The sequence below is a fragment of the Phlebotomus papatasi genome, chromosome 1 (assembly GCF_024763615.1).
Source record: "Phlebotomus papatasi isolate M1 chromosome 1, Ppap_2.1, whole genome shotgun sequence".
NCBI classification, from domain to species: Eukaryota; Metazoa; Arthropoda; class Insecta; order Diptera; family Psychodidae; genus Phlebotomus; species Phlebotomus papatasi.
The window spans coordinates 42794546-42819487 of NC_077222.1; the positions used below are offsets into that span (position 1 = coordinate 42794546).

The window sequence follows — 24942 nt, forward strand, 5'->3', positions numbered from 1 at the left end:
CTATTTTAAATGTTAAATATATAAAATAGACCCATTTTTGTAAAGATTTAAGTTTTTTACTGACCATAATCAGATATTTTACTGCTCATTTTTAATTTTTTACTGCTCGTTTGTTTTTTGCCTTAAATTTTGAATGAAATTCTCATTTTATAAAGTTCGATACTTATTCTTGTTGGATTTATCAACCCCTTTAAGATAAAGTGTGAAATTCTAGACAGAAAGAATGATAAGGCTACGAGATGATGGGAAATGTGATCAAGTGAATTGGTTGATTTCGCGATATCTTCTCCCTTGAGCGTGTCAAACACAGTGATTTGAGCATCATTGTGTAAAAATCCCGAAAGAGCAAAGAGGGTGGGATATTATATACAATACCACGTGAATGATGTTATTATGCAACTATCCTGAAACGAGATGCTACTGGAAAAAGTAATTATCTGGTAAAAGTAATTTTCCCAGAAGTGGAATACCAAGTTGTCTCCTATACTCTTTCCCAACTAACTCTCATGCTCCAGCATCTGCAATTAGAGTTTTATTTTGAAACATGCTAAACAGCTGGATTTTACTCTATTGTTTGGCCAACTCACAGTGGAAGGACAGGAGAGAAGGTGTTGTGCAACAAAAAAGGTATGGAGCTTTTCAAAGTTCTTTAATATACTTCACTGCTATAGTTTCAAACATTTCGCATGGGCACATGAAAGAAAATTGGAGTACTCTTAATTAATCTCCCCCATATTCTCTCGGGTATTGTTAAGTAATGCGTTCCCTCAGCCACATTTTTTTTCACCAAAAAAAAAAAAGAAAAAAGCACCAAAACAATACTAAGAAAAAACCCTCATTTTTATCCACCGAAGAATACATCCTAGTCTCATTCAACTTTTTCCATAGTTGAGGGACACAAAAAAAAAAACAGAATGAATCCCAACTATAGAAATGAGCAGCTTCTTCCTTCTGTTAATTGCTGTGTATTTTCTAATTATTCTTCTTCTAACTTTCTTTATCTTTGGTCCCGCACCATTACTGCATCTCAAAATGACATTCAAAAGATACACCAAGATATATTTATGGTGTCTCATTTTCCTTGGATATGTCTCAGTGGTGGCATTAAGAATATTCTTAAATTTCTTTCTCTCTTGTTTTCTCTATTCATATTAGCTATGTTCAAGAAAAAAAAACACAAGATTTGAATAGCAAGAAAACATCTCAGGAGGAAATTACTTTTTATAAAAACATCATCAACATCATTCGGGGAGAATGAAAATTTCCGTATTTTCTTAGAGTAGATTGTCTTTTGTAGCTCGTACTCAAAGAGAGAAGACGAATGTTAATTATCAAAAACGGACGATTCCATTTCATACTTTTCCAGACCGGTACAAATGAGCAGTAAAAAAATAAATTTTATCGGCAAAAAAAAACCATCAAATTAAAACATTAAATGCAGTGAATGTAGTAAACAACTAAGTACCATAACTCAGCTAAAACCATGTAATTCACGAAGAGTTTTACCTCGTAAGTTCGAGCATTCTGCAAAACTGGGACGCTTTGCCATCTCCTTTTCAATTTTATTTAACGTTGGGTTTGAATCATTACTGATAACATGATTGCTTTTTACATTTAGAAATAAATCAGTTCTAAGACAGCATAATACAGATTTCTCTACTTTCTTTTTAAGTAGGAGAGACTGGGGCAAAAAGTCACAGATTGAAAATTTGAAAATTTAATATCTTCCAAGGTAAAAGAGATAGCGGATTAAAATTTTTTCCATAGATGGCCTCCATAGACCTTCTTCAAAGTCGTAAGTTTCTTAGAATTCGAACAAGGATTTCAGAAATTAAAAAAAATATTGAAGTTTTTAGTCCTATTTTTAAAATGTTTTCTTTACAGCAGATATCAATTTTGACCTACTTATTTACCAAAATTGATCCACTGGTAAATATTACCTAAATGATTTGGACTCTTTGAATACGAAACCACTATCTATTTTAGAATTTTACAAAATTCTTTTCTCCAAAAATCCTTTTATTGAAAATGACTACTTGGGGTAAAAAGTAACAAAAGCTATGGAGCAAAAACTAACAAAGACCGAAGCAATTTCTGATGTCTCACGTCGAGAAGAAACGTCATTTCCATGTCTTGCCGCTTTTTGTTTGCATTGGTCAAACGATTAGCAGTCTCATTGTGTGTTTTTTTCTAAAATAGCTTGAAAAGCACTTTTCTCGTTCAGTTAGTGAAAACTGTGTTTTAAAAAGGTGTAGAGGAATAAATTTTCTATAAAAATATGTCACCTAGCTATTTTTTTAAATTTACGAAAACCCGTAATAAAGCAAATCAAAATATGATAATATTCCATACTTGGTACTATTAGCCCCAGCATTTTTGAGAATGGTCACAAAATTACCTTTTAGAAAAAAGCTCGATAAATGTATTTCCTTAAACAATAGAGGAAAATGATTTTCACAAAGTTGTAGAGCAGTAAATTTCCTATAAGACTGCACTAATTAGAAATTTCTGGAGCGCTAGGGTAGCTTGTAAAAAAAATAAAATATCCGTTTTGTGACTTTATGCCCCAGTCTCCCCTAATATTTTTGTGAAAATTTTTACTTAAAATTGAATTATTAAAAGTAAACAATTAATACTTATTTTCAATTGGAGCGAAGTGGCCATAAAATAACTGACTCTGAACACCCTTATCCTTGACTTGATAACTCATAGCACCGAAGTACTACTTACTCTGAATCAAATCAGAAGATCGACATGTTTTCAAATAATTTTATAAAAACTTTTTTTTTTAAAAAATGACATAGGATAAGTCGTGGAACATCAGAACTAATTTCAGAGAATTCTGTGAACTTTTCTTTGAATTTTCTTTATAATTATATAACGACATGAAATGGAAGTATAATAACATATGTGAAACACATTCCTTTGAAAACTCCTTCTGAATTATCAAAGTTCAAATAAATTGTATTAGTTCTGCATATAATTCTTTCTACAAAAAAAGAAACAAATTTTATCAAATTGTGAAGAAAATCGTGTAAAGGAAGAAATATATACGAAAACTTGAATTGTGTGATGGAAGTTGGTTGGAAAATGGACCTCTTTTTAATTGAATTGAAAAAGTCCATTGTAATCAATTTCAATGGAGAGTTGAAGTGAAAATAAATCTGAAGGGTGAAAAATGTGTGTGTACTCTCATGTGGTTGCGCCAAAATGGGTAGAATCTATTGTTTATTGCCATTTTTCCGGCATTCTTTTATTCTATATCCACCGCGTGCTCAAGGAGCAGAATAACAATTGAAAACGAAACGCCCAGAATCTGTCCTATTCTGGGTATTGTATTCATGGAATTCTTATACTGCCTTCCATAATGAATAAATAAATAAAAGCAGTGGTGAAGTAGAAAACATATAGCATTATGCTCAAACTAATCAATTTGACGCCACTCCTTGTGGATTGGTTCAGAAATAACTTTTTTTGATTTCAACATAAATCATCTTAAAACTTTAATTACTATGCAGGAAATTAAACAGATTCAATTGCTACTCCATTGTACCTTTCAATGGAAAGGCCTTTACACATTGGGTGCACTCTTCGTAAAAAAATATCCTTTTGATGCAATTGTGCAAATATTGGAAACAACGTTAAGACGGCGATGGACCCATTGAAAATAGAATAAAAATATTTATTTCAATATTTAAAATATTTCAATATAACATTAAGATATCATGTTGTATTTTTTAATATTCCTGATGTGTTCAAAAATATGATTTTGCAGCTTTTAGAAGAGAAGGAGGGTCACTCATTTGTAGTAAATGAACAAAACTCTATTATTCACTGAGAGAAATCCGAAAAAGTCAAAATAACATTCACGAAAAGTTAATTTTACCCTGTAGTATTGATCCGAAACCGGTGTAAATATGACCCTTTTTAGGTATATTATGGGTTAAAGTTACTCTTTTTCATGTTAATTTTACCCTTAAAAATGTGTCAAATTAAGATTAAAATAAATGTTGGTATATTTTTACACCTACAGAGTGTTAAAGTTATGAGGAAAAAAAGTTAATCGCAGCCTCTTTTTTATCAGTGTTGCTTCTTCTTTGAGATTTTGATAATTGAGATTGAGATTGAAAGATCTTAAAAATTATATATTAAATATTTGATATCTCCTTAGTTTCCAACCAATCAAAAACACTCCCTTTACGTAGAGAAAATTCTTACGTGATTCTCGGTTAGTTATACTATCCCATGGTATATCCCTAAGAAAACAAATAAATAGTCCCTAAAGGAATTTATGCCGCGGTTTCCCAAAGTTAAAATCAATGATTTAACATTTTTTTGAATCTTTTAACTTCAAATAATTTTTCTTTTTATTGATGGGCGGTCGCTGTAAAAAACAAGAAAAAATGCTAAGTGGTTTAACCCTAAAACATCACTAGATTTTTATGTTCTGTTCACCCACATAAATTTTGCCATTTCTATTTTTACCAACCAGAGGCCTCCTTTGAAATGTTGAGAGGAGGAGGAGGGTGGTAAGGATATTGTTTGAATTATGTGGCGAATGTAGAAAGCCGGAAAAATTTATATAAAATTCCACTATACTGTTCCCATAAAATTCCTTGGATAATTCACATTGAAACTGCATCTTTTACACAGCATGCAGAAAAGTTTTACAACCAGAGTTGATTAGTTAATAGATTCAAAAGGAATATAAAAAACTACTTTTTTGTATAAGTTCGCAGTTAAGAGTTTATATTTGATGGAATGCATTAGATAGTTACTAAAATTGATTATTATTATTTCCAGTATCCTAGAATATCTGGGATATTATTAAGATTTTGGCGTTGGGTCTTTTCGAAATTGAATAAGAGGTAAGGTGAATTTTCAAAATTAGAGTACTTCGTACATTCATTTCTGGATTTTTCTTTTTTTTGGTATAATAGTAATAATGCTTACCAGCTATTTCGTATTTTTAGCTTGGTTTTTACAGATAAAAAAAGTTAGACTTATTTTAAAATTTTTGGCGACGTTTTGCTAATGAAAAAAATGAATCGAACAATCTGTATTAAAATTTGTGCGAAAAAAATAAAATTAAACGTTCAAACGTACTTAAAATATCAACTTTTAAGGAGTTTATTTTGAGCAAAAATAAGAATTTAAAAGTGTTATAGGGCCTTCACAAAACACCTAGAACATGCTAATGTCGATGCTCGGTCTTGGACGTCAAAAACCTATTAAAACTTTAAAACAATTAGAAAAATTATTATACAAAACTGTCGAATAACCATTAAAGACATTTCTGACCGTGTGGCAGCGACGTTTGCTCCAAAAAATCATCCGAAAATCCTTGTTTGTTCGTTTCTTTTTTTTGCCAAAACAAAAAATTTATACCTCCATTACCGTTTTTACCGGAATTGCCCTCCAGAGATTTTGACTGTTCCTAGAACTTAAAAGACGAGGGAAAAGTTGGTGGTTTGGTACGATTAAGAATATAAAGACCGTATCGCCGGAAGAGCTCAAAGTAAAATAAAAAAGCGCATATAAAGGACTTTGAGGATAGGTAAAAGTTCAGAAGTGAAGAGTATTTTGAATGGAACAAAATAGATTTTAAAGAATAAATAAATATTTTTCGCATTTTTCAAGAAAAATAAAAATTCACCTTATTTTTTGAACACACCTCGTATGTTCATCAAAACCATTTCAAAACGTTGATCGACATTCTATAAGAATATTATCTATTTTAATTCAATATATCTATCAATATCTTGCCTATTCTGCCTGTTCACAGCGGTTGTTTCCTTATATAAAAGTGTCTAAGATAAGAACTAAATAATTATGATGTTATGGATGTCATTCATATTCGAAAATTCAATTTGAATTTCGAATATTCAACCTGATTTTTTTAATTGTGAAAATTGATAAATTACACTGGAAAGCTATTGTAGAAGTCAGTCAATGTCTATGTGAGAAATTATTATGAGAAAGGAATATTATAATTATTTTGATATTTTTGACAAAAAGGTAAAGACTGTAAATATTGACACTGATTTCAATTTGAAATTCGAATAAGAAATCTCTTAAAAATTCTCACGGAAATAATTAGGAATTTTAAATAAGTTTTTCTTTTGGGGTTTCGGAAACGAATTTTGAATATTTTTTCAGTCTAAGTTTTATGATCGCAAATTTTATCATTTAGCTTTCTCTGAAGTCATATAATGAGCAATTTATTTCGATTAAGTTTTTGATCGAAATTATTCATCTTGTTCTGTTACTTACAACTATATTTGTTTCTCTCTTTCTAACAAATCGAAATTGTTTATACTTTGACAATTTTGAAACGAAAATGAATTTAAAAATTTCCAATGGAATGAAAAAAGTAAAATTTGATGTTAATTTATCCATTTTAATCACTTACTCGTATTGTACAAAAATATTTGATAGCTTATGGCTCTGGCACATCTTTTAGATCAGAAAAATTTGATAAAGTCAAAATGTACATCCCATTTTTCTTCAAAGTTTTCAATATGTCCATCTTGCTCTTTCACACTCTTCTTCTTATTTTGAACATCACACCAAATCAAATTTGGTGCAGTTCGTGTCCGAAAAAGTGGGATAGACTTATGCAAATCTTTTGAGAAAGAAAGGGACATGAATTTTGATTTCATGAAATTTTACAGATCTAAAAGGTGTACCTCAGGCACTAAAATTGACATTCTAATGGCAAACGAATTTCACTAAGTCGAAATTGAAATTGAGGAAATCGAAAAGGTGTGCAAGCACCAATTAAACTGAATATTTATCCCAAAATAGAATCGTTGTTGAACTTTATTTCAAACATCTTTCAAACACAATTATTTCTATAATTGGTGTTCAACTCTGATACCATACTAGTTCTTGTTTGAATCCCTCCATGGGGAAATATATAGACATGTTATTTCCACAAGGATGACAATAAACGAAATAATTCAACTTTTCTTGTACTCCCACAACATGGCACTCAACAGAGTGAAATATGTTAAGAAGTCTCATTTTTTTTATTTGTATAATTTGTGTCCATTGCATAGTTGCAGAAGTCATAGAATTTAGTTCCAATATTGCGAATATTGCATTTCTCAACTTCTTGGTATATAAAACCCATAATAGTTTACTCATAGAGAGCTTTCTCTGTGGGTGTTCCATATATGATGATTTGTACTCTTTTGGAGCCTGAGATTGAATTTGATGGGGAAAAGTAAAGTGAAGAAGAAAGAGAAAACTTTCATGTTTCAATATTGAAAGAGCGAATTAAAAATAAAAATAAGTTCATGTCTTAAGATTGTATGTTTCCTCTTTCAGACTTTTGCCTCTTTTACCTTTCAAGTTTTCTCATTTAAAACATTTTCGATTTTCTGTATGATGCGGAGGTTGTATGAAACAGAATATCTTATAACCTAGGCAAAATCTCTCAATGAAAATTCAATAAACTTATAGAACATAATAATCCCTGTTAGATTTGCGTCATAAACTTAGAAGCAGATATCATATGACCATGCCTCTCTACAATAATTAGTAAACATAAATTGGTAATTATATAGAGGCAGTTAGGAGAAATTTGTCACATATTTCATGTACCATTAATGCTGTCAATAAAATTTGTGTCAGAAGGACATTTAGAAATTCATCCGCGAAATTATTCACAAACGAAAAATAACTATGTTTCATCCAATAGATATCAAAATTACGTATTTCTCACATGAAAATTTCTCACATATTACCTTTTGCATATCATTTTCTGCCATTTCAATTTGAGACGCAATTTGAATTATATTTGGCAATTATATTTGTTTTGTTTTAATGGAAGTAATAGGAAATTACAATATTCATAGTAAAACGTCATCTTTTCGTAATCTGAATCAGAGAATGAATAATTCAAAAGAGATAAATTTACGTTCCTATAACTCTCGAGCATTGTAACTGCTATACAATTTTGCATGATATGATACAAATCATGCTTTCTCGAGTATACTTGAGGCTATATGGAATGTGTAGAACCACATAATTATGTATGGCTCATGGAATTTACTATTGGAAGAAATTGCGGTTATATTTTCATGATATATACATGAAACCAGGTGTAAAGGTATTCGGTATGGGCCTTTATGCTTTACAAATATGTAAGTAATATTTTTATGGTATTACTGCTAGAACTTCGTGGTATGGGCAGGTAGCCTTTTTTAAAGGAAACAATAAAAAGAGCCGGATATGTGTTAAACTTGTGGGTAAGATTTGCAGATTATTTTCGAAATTAACGAAAATTTATTAAACTAAAATCTCAGAAATGCTTCTCCAACACGCTTAAAATTAAATTTGCAACAAATCGATTTCAGGTGAACACTTTCCAATAAAATGTTTTGTTTTTAATTTTCTGGTATTACACTCATCCTTTCCCATCCTCATCATTTCCCAGCGGGATAACATTTGCAATTGGCATTCTTTTTCAGTGATTCTGACCACAGAATTTAATGTTGAATATCATTACCATAGCACAAATGTAATTACACTAGCAAACAATTTTTAAGAGCAGATATAAAAAAAAATAAAAGGTGCACTAATAATTTAAAGTGAACCCTAAAAAGACGTTGAAACGGCGTCTTCTTGGCCTATCGTCCGTAATTATATACGGTGCTAACTAGGGTATTAAATGACCTATGTAGAGATAGAAATAATTAGATAGAAGATAAAAATAATTAAGATAAGGATTGTAGACGTTTTTTTAATTAATAAATTGAATACCATATTTAATTTATAAGAGAATCTAGGGTGAAAGAAATATCTATATAGGGAAGTGGGGCACTTTTGAAAGTGAGGCACCTTTGAACTTTGGATTTTTCACCTATTTTTAAATAAAATTGAGCATTATCGTGATATAATTTAGTTGCACAAGTGGATTGAGAAGCTAAATTCCGTTATGATGTGGCTCAGATCCATTTGAACATAGGAGAAAAATCCAAATTTCAAAGTTGACCCACTTTCAAAGGTGCCCCACTTCCCCCTATTACCAAAAATGTATATGGCAAAGTTGGTCAGAGCGTGTGCCCCTATTCTTCAATTGTTAGGTTAGAGCCGTTCGAGCATTCGCCTACACAATAAAGGGTTCTTGGTTCAATTCCGGGAGGAGGCAGGAATATTTCCTATCTCTACTCTGAAATAAATTGGGGATTGGGTTTGTCCCAATCTTGGTCCCAATCTCTGACTGACGCTCAAATAAAAAACAGCTACTAATATTTTTGGTACTACTCAGCTGTTACAATTTGAAATTGGTTATTTCTTCGTCTTTTTAAATCTTTAAAGTTTTTAGGCTCATTTAGATGAAGTTAACGATTCAATAAAGGCTTTGGAATTAAATACGTCAGGTACGTCAGATGCGTCAGATACTACTTTTGTGGCCTCGGCCCTTGCGATCATAATCTCTAGGCATCGCAACATTCCGGTGGGTTGTGATCTCTTATCACTCCTCCGTCAGAGAGCGGTTTCTTTTCTATTTCGTTTGATTTCATCGGGACTTCCGCGGTACTTGACCTCACTTCTGATTCCTATGGGGCCTCTGTCAGGGTGCGGGGACCGCGAGGAATCTTGGTGCCGAGAGCTCATTTTAACTAGCTATCGCGAACTATCTTTGTTGACGGGGTTGTCTTGTTCAACTCCCTTACTTTGCATGCCAGTTCATCTCTAATCGGCATCGCTAGATTCTATCAGTACTTTATTTAAATCTCTCCCCTGAAGAGCCGAGAAATTCAAAAAACGCCAAAGGAGAACAAACGACTCACGGTTTTTCTCGCAAAGGAATCTGTCTACGGTACTAAAAGGCGTAGGAATTGTTTATCTTAAAAGAGCTCATTTAATCCCAACCCTTCCAGCCTAATGAAATCCCGACCGGTAGTTTACAAGTTATAATGTTGTTGCCTACTGTTCGGTATTTTGGCACAGTGTACCAGAGTAAAACGATCATTTCCTAAAAAGGAGCATTTCATAATTCACTGTGGCTTAGACCTCATCGACCTCATTTCAACCATTCAGCCTAGAATGTATTCCAGCGGAGAAATTTAATTTGCCACAAAAGCTAAAAGAAATCCAAATGCTGGTACAAATCTAATAACTTGTTATGCAAACATGTTTTTTCTGCTTTTCTGCACTGACGCAAAAAAATACAAACTGTGTATTTTTTACAATTCACCATTCTACCGAATGTTCGCAATTTGTGAGATTTGCTAAATGAATCATGTACAAATCCTCCTGTTTCTTTCAATGTTTCCATGCTCGGAAACTTCAGTTGGAGACGGAAGAAAAAAATCAGGTAGATAATTTAATTCAAATTCATCAAATGACTAGAAAGTGTTTCCTTTTTTTCTGCACAGTTTGGTGAGTTTAAAAAAGCACGGTAAGTGGATGAAAGAATGGTGGAAGGCGATATAAAATCCTAAATGCTGATTTGAATTTGGATTTGAAGAAAGGAAGATTGTAGAAAAATATATACTAAGTCATTCAACTTTCCCAGAGAGTTAATCCATACGATATCAAATCCCTATCTGATTACAAAACGATTTAACCCTAAAGCCGTCTGTTTTGAAAATTCACCCAGTAAGCAAAATGTCTTGTATTTCGATATAATATAAACCTAACACACGAGACAATCCGATTTATTATAACACAACACAATCACATCCATGTGTGAGGATGGGGCTTTGGCATGGGGATAAACGGGAAAGGCATTTACTAAAGTTGTGTTCGAAGGGGGTGGTTAAATCGCCCCTTTCTATAAAGGGTGGCAACGGTTCAAAGTCAATGATCCGATAAGAAAATATTTGAAGCCACACACAATCACATGGAGAATTGTGAGATATCCTCAAAATACAATTTCCCAAGTAAGAAAATTCTTTTAGGGGTTTGAGGGATTCAGAGATGAAAATTGGTCTTGCACGTCCTAGAGCGGAAACGTTTATCTGGAGGCAAAATGATATCGACAAGCGGAAGATTATTGTGTGATACAAGCTCAGCGTGAGTGGGTTTACATCAGTAGATATTTTGTTCTCGACTGGGGTTAAACATTAAAATTTATTGTGGGCAAAGCATTTTAGATTTTACGAGGTACAACTATAGAGTATAATGGTGACAAACTTACCTCCTTTGACGTGAACCTCACGACTGGTAATAGTTCCAACCAAATTCTTCAGTTTGCACCTTTAAAGAGATTGTAGAGATATAAGATAATTATTATTTATGCTCTAATGTATGGTGTCATATTAAATCAAAAGGATTATCATGAAATTTTCAAAATCGTTTATTCAATCGACATATTTAATAAACTAGCATAGATTTATTGACTAATCTTATCCCCTCTACTATGAAATTTGTTTGTCAAAATGGAGAATTTTGAAGTAAACTTATGTGCACGTAGGTCATTTAAAAAAACGTAAAAAAACAAAAGCTCAATTTAAATGAAAATATCAGAAAATAAGAAAATTTAAAACAAAGCTTTCTTAAGAATGACAAGGTATCCCATGCTTTGCGATGTGCTAGAATCTCGAACTTAGAACTTTCGTGAGTTACACTATACTCGTAACTCAAAAAGAACTTTCGCATCATTTACCGCTTACCGGTTCTCAACCGACTTGAACCGATTCAGAAACCGCCCAAAAGATTCTCAAAAATAGTTTAAGAGTAATAAAATTGATTTTCGGACAAATATAACTTATCGGTTTATAACCGATCCATTATCTGATCATAATCGATTTGAACCGATTTATTAATTACTCAAAACATTACCCAAAATACCTTAGTAGTAATACTATAATTGAATTTCGGATAAAATTTCGTTATCGATTATAGGGGAAGTGCTCATAATTTTGGACAGTCTGCATATAAGCATCGATATCCTAAGTTTGAAGTGCGATATTTTCAATACTAATTGACTTTTTTTGTTACTCTCTTTTCAGAAGGATTGTTTAGAAACTTGGCAAGCTATTTATCATCTCATTTTTACTAAAATTAGTTTTAATACGTTTAAAAATAAATTGATATGTAGAGGTGAATTTGACTCGTATTTTGGACAACTTGGTTATTAAATTTTACAACTTGTCTGTAAATTTGGACAGATAATCCGCCTCAACAGGATGCCCATTGTTCTTCATTTTATGAACCAATCTTACCAAGTCCTCTTCCTGGTCATGTAAGGGAAACGTGGAATGTCACAAGAAGCCCAGAAACTTTCCATATCATTCATTAAAGTGAGTTGACTTCGGTACTCCAAGTACGTGCGGATTCGCTCATTCCCTGCCCTTTCCGGGAGCCTTTCAAGGCATTTCTCACTGCATCTCTTTCGTAGAGATGATGCTCCTTTGTTTCTCCAGGCATTTGTCCAACCTAGTCATCACAAAAGCTAAAACTTCACGAAATATCGTGAGAAAAACACCTGTCCAAAACAAGAATCATCACCTCACTGGTGAATGTCTTAAAAAATTTCCCATTTTTCACACGAAAAATATAATTCACAAGGCAAATCTCACTTCAGGTCAAATGTACAAATCATCAGTAACGTGAATCAACACAATATTCAATGAATATTCAATAATATTACTCGAAAACAGCGAACAAACTTTGTTAGTACTTCACCAAAACTAAATAAGACTGAAGTAAGCCACGAAGTTCTGTCATATTTCTCGTAAGCAATTGCTCACACTGAATTTTCAACAAAGCAATTTCAACTCAAATCATATTCAAATTTTAACGTATTTAGTGTTAAAATCTTCCAAAAAGAACAAATATTTAGATAGAATTCATTATTCATCAAATATTGGAATAAAAATCCATCATTTTAATCAATTTATTTTTAGTGTCCAATGTTATCCTCAAAGTGTCCAAAATAAGAAACTGGACAAAATTATGAGCATTTCCCCTATTAGGAAATTAATTTTCATTGCATAAAAATTACTACGAATTTACTGACACTAGCAATTTTTTCTACCGCGTGAGGGCACTGTTTTCGTCAGGGAGTGGCGCTGGCAGCAGTTCTTAATTTACAGTGCTTTAAACCTTAAAATTAAAATGTTCAGTTTGAAGGCTTACCAAGTCTCTGTCTATCTCCATCTTAAGATTTCATGATTATATATATATATATATATATATTTTTTTTTTTCAGGATTCGAAAAGAAAATTAGGTATTCAATTTTAAAATACTATAAAAATCATTACTCAATAAAGATGAAGATGGTATTATTGATAACATCTCAAGTCTATTGCAAATTATTATGTGTGATTTTCTTATAAGTTCGGTAAATAATAAAATAAATTTGCTTAATTATTAGACTCATTAGAAAACTCCAATTTAAAATAAATGAAAAGAAATGAATAAAATCAAATGATTTAGTAGATGTTTTACCTGTAAACAGTCGAGTGTATCTCATGACGATATTTTTCTGCCGAAAATGGGTAAAACAAGAGACTCCCATTCGCCAGTGGAAATACCAAGTCTTGATGGGGCAGAACGGGCGACCATTCCACCTGAAATGGGGAAAAAATTCCATATAAAATTCCTGTGTTCAGGGAAAGGAAAATTGTTCAAATTGACAACAATTTCACATATTTGCGATGAGGAGGAAATAATGACGATTCTCCTTGGCTTTTTTCGGTTTTTCTCACCCCACTATCTCCCCAATTTACATAAAAATATGTGAAAGTTTTTATAGGATACAAGAGAGTGTCATTCGTTAAAATGAATTTGATAGGATGAGATATACTTCCGAAAAGTTCCACATTCACATGACGATGATCATCATAGAGAAAGCATTTTCATTATTATGAGAATTCGGTTTAGGAGGGAGAGGTGTCCGTGAGGTGTGTTAGAGGGTTTGTTATTATGTTTTTATATACATTATTTTGTATGAGTTTGATTAACCTGCAGGGGCTTTTTTGCTTTTGGAGCTAAGTGTAGATTTAACTGATTACATAAGTTATACATATAGAAATTGTTAAATATTTAAACATGATTATTTTATTTAATACGTTTCCAAGAATACATTGTGTTGCAGTTTAGTGAAAAAAATGTAAAAAAATTAAAAATTATAGTTGACATTGAGACAAATCGAAATAAAGCATTGTTGGTTTTGCACAGCGCAGATTCTTCCATTTATACGAAATCTGGTGCTCCGAACCGGATTGTAGATTGCTAATAATATTAAAATTGTCTGCAGGTAAAACATATTTACATAAATCTGGTCCTTCGTGGGAAAAAGACACCAGCAAGCTTCATCTGAGATCATCAGTCTTTTCCTACGAGGAAAGTGATCATTCCAAAAATACAAAAAAAATACAGTCCATTTGCAACAAAAGGTTCTTTGAGAACACATAAGGGATTAGTTAAATGAACTAATCTACAAGATACCAGCACAGACAAATAATTTACTCAAGAGCTTTACCAACAATCAAGGGACGTGAGTCTATTTTTCAAGAAATTCAGCAACTATATTCAAGGATTCAAAGGAAGAGAATCAAATTATTCTTTAGTCAAGGATCTCATTCATTGAATCATCACAGCTGAAGATCTATAAAGAGGTACAGCACAAGATATCTACAAGGAACATTGTCTCAACTCTCGATTAATTCAAGATGGCTCCAACACTAGCATTTTTGCATAAGAAAAGAGGAGCAATAAAAGCAAAACTCACAAGATTTTCAAGAATATTGAATTCTGATGATCCAACTCAACCAACTCTAGCTGAACTCCAAGCAACTCTCGAAGAAGTGATAGCACTAGAAAAGCCATTAGAAGAAATTCTAGAATCAATTGATGATCTTATGCAAGGGCTACCAAATGCTAATCAAGAGGAGGAGGATGAGCAGGCATCAGAGCTCAGGGAAAGGATTGCAGACATGAGATTGCAATTAAGAATGAAAATTAATTCTATGAAGTCAAGAGCAGTGTCTCCCGAGCTACTTTCACAGGAGATACCAAGCCAACAACCATGGGAAGAGTTCGCGAGATCATTGGCACAACAATTGGGAGATTCTACAAGAAATACTCCAGTAAATTCACAAGGTGGAAGAGTCAAGTTGCCACCATTATCTTTGCCGACTTTCACCGGAGAATATACAGAATGGACAACATTCTATGATACCTTCCGTTCGACTGTGCATGAGAATTCAAGCATTTCACCAGTTCAGAAACTTCAATATTTAAAACGGTCATTGAAAGGTGAAGCTGAAGGAGTTCTGAAGAATATGGCAATCACTGAAGCTAATTATGAGATTGCACTCGATATGCTGAAGAAGGATTATGATAAGAAGACTCACATCGTCACAGCTCACATTGAAAAATTCATCAAGCAGTCGCAAGAAAAGGTTCGCTCTGGAAGTGCATCTTCTATCAAGAAAGCATGCAATACATACAAGGAAATCCTGGAGGCTTTAGAGGTTTTAGGAGATGATTGTACTACTAGAGATGTTTGGCTCATACATTTCATGAAACAAAATATGGATGATGAGACACAAAGGCTGTGGGCAAGCAAGCTTTCATGTCACAAGATACCAAATCTCACAGAGTGGTTCGATTTCTTGAAAGGAAGAATAGATTCAATGGAAATGTATAAAAAGGAAGACTCAAATACCACTCAGGAGAAGTCTAAGGTAAAGACGCATTTGACATCAACAGCAAAATGTTTAAAATGCTCGCAGGATCATTCCCTAAAAGAATGTGAAGAATTTAATAGACTCTCAGTTGATGCAAGAAGGAAGTTTGTGAATGATAATAGCACATGCTTCAACTGTTTAAAAGGCTCTCATAGAGCAAAGGATTGTCGAGGAAAGATGAAGTGTCAAAGTTGTGGAAAGCGTCACAATACTTTACTTCATTTGGACAATGGAGCTTCAACAGGAAAGATTGAAACTCAAAAGGAGGAGCAATCAATGACAAGTAAGAAACCATCTGACTCAGGAACAGTGAAGACACATCACGCCGTAGGTTTCAAAAAATCTGTTCTACCAACCGCTCAAGTTTATGTTGAAGATGTTGAAGGAAACCTTCAGAAATGTCGACTCTTGATTGACCAGGGAGGAGAGTGCTCTTTTGTGTCCGAAGCACTCGTGCAGAGGCTTGGGCTAAAAAGGCAAAATGCAAGAGTGGAAGTTCAAGCAACATCTGAAGTTTCAGTTGGTTATACCAAGGGACTTGTACAGATCAAGATGTCTTCACGTTATGATGACAGGAAAATTATTTCTGTGGATGCCTACATTCTAAGCAAGTTGACTACAGAACTACCGGCAAGAGAAGTGGACAGAAGAGAAGTAGAGTTCTTGGGAAACATACTACTTGCTGATCCTGATTTCTACAAGCCAGGTCCGATAGATATGATTCTTGGCATCGAATATGCCATGAGCATAATAACTCCTGGAATGTTCATGACTCAACCAGGAAAACCTGTGGCTCAAAATACTATATTTGGATATGTGATAGGTGGATTGTTCGACGAAAAAGAATCAACAAATGTTTCTTCTTATCATGTAAGATGCAATTTGGATGCCATCGTGCAGAGGTTTTGGGAAGTTGAAGATCAAGTGATGGATAAACGTCAGCACATGACTCCAGAAGAAGAACTTTGCGAAGAACAATTCCAGAACACCCACACTCGAGACGAAACAGGACGATATATCGTGAGATTGCCTTTCAAGGACGATAAGAATAAATTAGGTGACTCACGATCAGCAGCTGTAGCTAGACTGACGGCCATGGAAAGGAAATTCACTAGAAATGAAGAATTTCACACTCAATACAAACTTTTCATGAAAGAATTCGAAGATTTAGGTCACATGGAAAAGATAATAGAAGATGAGAAGAGTAATGATAAAGGAAAATACTACATTTTACCTCATCATGCAGTTCTACGACCTTCCAGTACAACGACTAAGTTGAGGGTAGTTTTCGATGCATCGGCGCCAACAACACCAGACAAGATATCTCTCAACGACGTTTTGGCTATTGGTCCTCATATTCAAGATGATTTACTTACCATTCTACTAAGATTCCGAACATATGAAGTAGCATTTTCAGCGGACATTGAGAAGATGTATAGACAAATCTTAGTACATCCAGAAGACAGAGATTACCAAATGATTGTTTGGCGTGATGACATGACCAAGGACATTGAAAAATTCAGATTGTCGACTGTAACTTATGGGACCGCTTGTGCTCCATACTTAGCTACACGTACGTTGGCCCAAGTTGCAAATGATTATGAAGAAAAATATCCTAAAGCATCTGAAGCAATAAGACGTGGATTTTATATGGATGATCTTCTATATGGTGCAAGGTTAGAGGAAGATGCGATCAAGCTGAAGAATCAAATTCAAGAAGTATTACAAGAAGGAGGATTCAGACTTCGAAAGTGGACATCCAATTCTATTCAGGTTTTAGGAACAATTGATGAAGCTGATCGAGCAATATCTCAAGAAGAAGTTTATGATTCAAAATCCATCATGGCTTTGGGATTGAACTGGACTCCAGGATCAGACGAATTCAGTATCGTGTTTCAAGTTCCAGAGAAGGCAATGACTAAGCGTCAGTTACTATCAGAAACAGCTAAGATTTTCGATCCACTGGGTATCATAACTCCAGTGACGATACGATTTAAGATTATGTATCAGAAAATGTGGTTGATCTCCAAAGATTGGGATACTGCATTGCCAGAAGAAGTAAAAAACGAATATGACAAGTTAAGGTCTGAATTTGGACTGCTCAGAGAAGTCAAGGTGCCGCGCTTCATACCATGCAGCGATGAAGAAATTGAACTCCACTGCTTTTCAGACGCATCAGAAAAAGCTTACGGTGTAGTAATATTCGCGCGATTCAAAACTCCGGATGGACAAGTCATGATAAATCAAGTAGCTGCGAAATCAAGGGTATGCCCATTGAAATCTACATCGATTCCCCGATTGGAGTTGCGAGCAGCCGCTCTTCTCACAAATTTACTCAAGAAAATTCAAGATGCAGTGAATCCTCTGAAAGTTAAAAAGGTGATGTGGACCGATTCCACTATTGTTTTGCAGTGGTTACAATCTCATCCTAGACGATGGAAGCAGTTTGTTGCCAATAAAACAAGCGACATCTTAGAAGTTACGACACCTCAAGATTGGCGTTACGTCCCAACAAGTGACAATCCAGCAGATTGTGTTTCTCGAGGAGTATCTCCGAAAGAGCTGATACATCATTCTTTGTGGTGGCAAGGTCCTGCGTGGCTTAAGCAAGATGAAGAACATTGGCCGCAGAACAAAGTAATCATACCTCAAGATACAGGTGAGGAGAAACCACCCAAGAAGAATGTCCTCATGAATTGTCAGAGTAGCCCAAGTTTTATTGATGAATTGATTCGAAGATTTTCAAGTTATGAAAAGTTGATAAGAACAACAGCTTACATTCATCGATTCATCAAGAATAGTCAGTCTAAGTCTGAAGAAAAAAAGAAAGGTCCTATCATAATTGAAGAAATGACAGATGCTAGAGATCTTCTGATAAGACACGTTCAAGACCAGGAATATCTTGAAGAAATCAAGCGTTGTAAAAAAGGTGAGCAAATGCCAAAGGACAGTAAGTTAAAGAAACTTCTTCCCTTTATTGATGACAAAGGATTACTTCGAGTAAGAGGTCGTCTACAGAATGCTCAAGTTTCATATAACACGCAACACCCGATTATCCTTCCACCCAAACATCATTTTACGAAACTATTAATTGAATCTGTTCATGAAAAATCACTTCATGCTAGCACCACATTACTATTGAGTCTTCTACGTCAAGAATATTGGATAGTTAATGGAAGACAAGCTGTGAAGAAAGTAGTTTTTTCATGTATTACATGTTTCATGCAGAAGCCAAAAATTGAAGTTCCAATTATGGCTGATTTACCAGCGGTTCGAGTTCAACAAGCACATCCCTTCTTCAAGACAGGATGTGATTTCGCCGGTCCGTTCATGATGAAGTCATCTCAACTAAGAAACGCAAAGAGGGTGAAAGGCTATGTCTGTCTATTTATCTGCATGAGTACAAAGGCAATTCACCTTGAAGCTGTTAGTGAATTGTCAACGCAAGCATTTTTGGCAGCTTTGGATCGCTTTGTAGCTCGAAGAGGAAAATGCTCCGATCTATACTGCGATAATGGAAAGAATTTTATAGGTGCTGAGCAAGAACTGTCCAAAAGTGAAGATACAGAGAAGGTCGCAAGACACCAAGATAAAGTCATCAAGCACATGGCTTCATCAGGAATAAAATTCCATTTTATTCCACCGTATGCGCCTACCTTTGGTGGTTTATGGGAAAGAGGCGTGAGATCAACCAAGTATCATCTCAAGAGAGTATTGGGAGAGTCATGCTTGACTTATGAAGAATTTTCGACTCTTCTAGCCCGCATAGAATCATGTCTAAATTCAAGACCATTATGCCCTATGTCTGATGATCCTGAAGATTTTGATGTGCTGACTCCCGGTCATTTTTTGATCGGTAGGTCTCTACTCGTAAACCCAAAGGACGATTTTAGTGAAGTTCCAATGAATCGTTTAACGAGATGGCAAGTTATTCAAAGAATGTCAAGAGATTTTTGGAAGAAATGGCATATGGAATACTTGACATCCCTCCAGCAACGCCCGAAATGGTTTGGAAATAGTCAAAATTTATGTGTTGGAGACTTGGTTATAATGAAGAATGAGAATAATTCACCCAACACATGGGACAGAGCAAGAGTTTTAGAGTTGCATCCTGGTAAAGATGGAGTAACTCGAGTTATCACAGTAAAGACAAAGCAAGGCCATTTCAAACGCCCAGTAAGCAAAATTGCTAAACTGCCAATTAATTGATTGACTATATTGTCAATAAGGGGGAGTATGTTGCAGTTTAGTGAAAAAAATGTAAAAAAATTAAAAATTATAGTTGACATTGAGACAAATCGAAATAAAGCATTGTTGGTTTTGCACAGCGCAGATTCTTCCATTTATACGAAATCTGGTGCTCCGAACCGGATTGTAGATTGCTAATAATATTAAAATTGTCTGCAGGTAAAACATATTTACACATTGAATTATAATTTATTTGAGAAATGAGGCAGTACTTCTTTATTGAAACAGATTATTGATCTTAAAAAATGTATTTGAATATATTCCGATAATTTTTCAAATGAATTTTGAATTCAATTTCAATACAATCCTAAAGAATCTTAATCATTTTTTCTCAATTTCCCGTGTTCTCGAATCCTAATTTATTCTTTATGCCAAATAAAATTCATTTAGTAAGGCTGCAACTTTACAGAGAAAACTTTAATTGACTCATGAATTGCATATAAATTGCAGTTGTTGAAGAACTCTTGAGCTTTTCATGAATCAAAAGCATCAATTGAATTATAAAGAGGTCTGCAATGAAGAAATGTTCTCGTTAAATTTTCAAAGTAACATTTCGACAAATAATTTTATAAGTATAATGCACTAAAAAGTAATAAAATAAGTTTATTTCAAGTCTTGTGGTTTATTAATCTGAAAATGTCAATTGAGTTCACCTATTTGATAGTGTTGTGTTCTAATTTGTTACGATTTGTTCGTAGTCGGTGACAGACAGCTTGGTGTAATTGGAATTATGAATGCCTTTTTTTAAAACACTTTTTCTAGGAAATCTCTGAAACGGATCCAAAAGTGCTCCCGGATAATTTTGAGCAATGGCATTTCCTTTTAATGCGTTTTTATCACAAGTGAAAATGCTTCTTGCCAGATAATCAGTTTATTTGTATCGGGTGGGACTCGAATTCGAATATTAAATTTGATATTCGAAAATTCGATATCGAAATGGTTTTCGAACATAGGTGTCTAAGGACGAAATATGCGCCTTGACTAACTCTAAAAACATATTCGAAAATGAAAGAAATCGTAGGAGCCGTTTTCGAAATAAACAAAAAACCCTGGTTTTAAAGGGGAAAAAGAGGGGGCTATGAGAAAAAGAATAAAAAGACAGTCCTAAATGACATTGACTTGGTGTAATTGACAGGGGGTCATCGAAGACCGGAAGTCGATATCTCTTACCGTTTGACCTCTAGCCATGTCATAAATTGAAAAAAAAGAGGATTATAATACCTGCTCCCTCTTTGAGTTCGAGCAGTAAAATGAATGAAATCAAACATATTTAAACAAAAAAAAAAGGAAAAAGCTTTCGGGCAGGTCGAGCATTCTACGAGTGTTATTCTATTGTATAGTTCCTTTAATTGTGGAAATTTACGAAAATCTCTGAGTTCGTAAACAACTCGAGTGATCAACCCCTCAAACTTTCTCGTTTTAGTTTTCCCGACAAAATATTTTCTATGTTTGTGGGAAAGAGTTTTGAGAGAAGTGAATTGCAAGTGAGAAATATATTTTATTGTTGACCTGTTTCACTTGCTTTTAGGAATTTTCCCCAAGGGACTCCATTTCACTTGGCCTTTATTGTTGAACTGGGAACAACTTAAAACAGGCATGTGTATAAGCGACATTCGGTGGTGAACAAGGTCCCACCTTAAATGTCCCCATAAAATTTTCAACCTTATGCATTTTTCCATTGAAAACCGAATGTGACCCTCAATTTTTTATGAACGAAGGGATTTCACTTTGTATGAATGATATACCCTATTACGTAGTGGGTTCGACAATGGGGTCTTCCTGTGTGCAATCAATGGGTTCATGTGGAAAATTAGAATTGCAGGATATGAGATTTTCTTCTGATTTACATGTCATCAAATGCAAATCAACCTCCAAAAGGGTCAGGAGGGGTGAATTAGAAAAATCATACATCCGCCGTGATTGTCTGCCTCCAGCACCTTCAATATGGGCGGCAAAAGATGCTGATGATGACGTGTGCTGAGTCAAGTGGAAAAGCTCCCAGACCACCCGTGTTCCTCAATATATTCCACCTCAGGAGTATCTCATATGTAAATTCAACTGGATATGGGTGTGTGCGTAAGAATTATAATGGGGATCTCATCAAGTCAATATTATCTGGGTGACTTCCCCTACTTCTCAAAAGATGTGAAGTTCAGAAGTGAAGAGAGCACGTTCAGCTTTGATGTTTCTTATTAGTGCAAATGACAACCCCTTTTCAGATGCCTTAATTAGAAAAACCCATATCATTCTTTTAATATTCTGCAGCACATGGTTTTGTCATGACTTTTTATGTTTTGGGTAAACTAGTAAGAAATTGAGAGATCTTCTAGACTATATGTAACAACTTTGAGAAATAAACGCACAAGATAATGCTGATAGAATTGTAAATCATACAACATTTATCAATCATCCTAATTGAGTTTTAATTGAAAATTCCTTTCTCTATAGAAAATAAAAGTACCATTAGAATACAAACGATACGATATAATTCAGTCGTGTCTTTGAGAACGTACAATTTTATGTAATTTTTCTGGATCTAGGGGTCAAAAGATATGTAATATTAATTTGCAATCTATGAGAGACCATTAAATACATTAAATCTAATGCTACAAATGAGACATTTATTTTTATTTTTATATAGGGTAAGTGTGCCAAATTTCGGCACAGTTGCATGCAAGCGCCAAAGTCCCAAGTTTGAAATGTAATATTTTAAATACAAATTGATTTTTTTTATTCTTTCTTCTGAAAGAGTGTTTTTTGGAACCTTGTAAAGAGTTTACCGTCTTTATTTACTCTAAAATCATTCTTAATACATTTTAAAATGAATAAAAATATAGACATAGTTTTGGTTTCATTCTCATAGTTCTTTGCCCTTTTGGAATTCTTCTAATGTCTTTTTCATCTCGCCTCGTTTGTCGAAGCTACATTTTTTGTTATTGTTTTGCATTGTATAATCTCTAGAGTACGTAAAATCTAAAAGTTCATGGAAATTCGAGGAACAAAAAAGGTGGCCGAAATTGCAAACTGGCCGGAATTTGGCACACTTACCCTAATGGACATTTTTCTCATTGACCACAAAAATCACATTAAGGACAGAATCACATTAACAATAAAATGCTAACTGTAGCCTCATCGTATTTCGTTAATTTACGCATTTTCATTGCAATTCTTTCGCAAATTCTTGATTACCGTATTACCTTATCTCATACTATCGGTGGCACTAGGTGAAAATAATAAAATAAAATTGAAGAAATAAAATGAAAATGCGATAAACGGTGAGCCAAAAAAAACTGTAAGAGAAATTAATCGTACAGTTTTTTTCCTCAACGTTTATCGCATTTTCGTTTTATTTATTCAATTTTCTTATATTTTCACCTAGTGCCACTGAGTATGAGATAAGATAATACGGTAATCGAGAATTTGCGTAAGAATTGCAATGAAAATGCGTAAATTAATGAAATACTGTAAGCATTTTACTGTCAATGTGATTCTGCCCTAATTCCAGTTTTGTATATAAAAGCTATCAAACTATTTAAACCACTAGATAAATTGTTTTGCAGAGCAAAGAATAAGCTGAGAGATTGCTTTATGTAGAAATTATTTGAAATATGGCATAATCATATTAACTTTGCAGTACAGAGCAGTTTTCAGTTAATGCTTTGGTCTTACAGGGGAATTATGGATAATAGACTACAAAGGATTGACCAAAGGGGGATATAAAGCGTGTCCCAGATTTAAATCCAAATTTTCGACATGAAGTTAGTCATAATAGGAATTGAGTTTTGTTTTGATTTTTTTTTGACGTTTCAAGAGAATTTCGTCAGCTTTTCATTTCTGAAAAAAAAATATTGAAAAAGGTTGTGTTTTGTAATAGCAAATATAAATAAATTAAATAAATAATTCTACCGGTCGAGTCCAAGAACCGGTCGAGCGAGGGCACTTTACCTTACTGTGTTATCACATTTGCACATTAAAATTTTAATATAATTCACATTAATTGTCGCTGGTGAGAGTCCAAATGTGTAATTAGTGTATTTGAATCATTTTATATTCTAAATTTGATCTATTTGTTGATAAAAACGTAGACTTGGCGAGCAAAATTTGATATAAATTGATTTATAGCAATAATGCGAAAAATTAATGCGATTTTCACTTTAATTTTTTAATGTGAAAAATATTTATGCTTTAGGTAAATTTAAACTGATTTTTGCAGGCCAAGTCCACTTCTTAAATAAATAGAAAAACCCCAAATATTAAGTGACTCAAAGACACAAATAACATATTTGGTCCCTCACAAGCGACAATTAATGTGAATCACATTAAAATTTTAATGTGCAAGTGTGATAACGCCGTTAGATAGTTTTTATTTTCCTTCCTCTGTAATATATTTAAGCAACACAAAATCACAAATATTCTATTGCTTATCATATATCACACTATAACAATGACTTAATCTTGTAAGTAAATTAAGAATCAATTTATTTGAAGACTGACAAATTGTCAGTTTAATGTCTGAAGTATTCTATTTGTCACTTTAACTGTCAATAAAATCGTTTAATTTAAGTTGAATTCAAACATTCGAAGGAAAACCAATTTCTCATTTTTCTTTCATAAAGAAATATTTCAAGTCGTAAAAAGTGCCCTTTTCTATTGTGAAACCTTTTTTTCAAATACATTTGCCATATTAAATAGAGTATGATATGTGGGAGAAATCTAGTGCATTTATTGGAAAAAGTTCAACAATACAAATTGATTCACCCACCCATGGGGATCAGAGTGAGAAGTCCCTTTAGGTGAATTTAACTGTGGAAAATGTGCTGTGCAAAAGTTCCAATTGTATCTAATTCAGTATTAATGGTAAAATCATGACGCCCCAACCACCTGAGCCCCCTAAGTTTTCCTTCTATGTCGTTGGGATATTTGCACAAGGCACTTTTGCACTTATATGTTCGCCATTAGCGACAAATATATCGCCATTATCATCATCATATACCTCACATGCAATATAGTACTTGCTTCTGCCTATATGGGTGTTTT

General features: G+C 33.7%; 1 protein-coding gene across 2 annotated transcripts in view; it reads right to left on the reverse strand.

The window, feature by feature from the left end:
- Positions 1 to 24942, reverse strand: part of LOC129799292 (cell adhesion molecule Dscam2) — a 163136-nt gene that overhangs the window by 72953 nt on the left and 65241 nt on the right. For both annotated transcript variants that reach the window (XM_055843035.1, XM_055843036.1), the window contains exons 4-5: positions 13412 to 13533; positions 11156 to 11214 (exon numbers count right to left, since the gene is read on the reverse strand). In XM_055843035.1, the coding sequence (XP_055699010.1) occupies positions 11156 to 11214; positions 13412 to 13533 (181 nt within the window). The remainder of the gene's footprint in view (positions 1 to 11155; positions 11215 to 13411; positions 13534 to 24942) is intronic.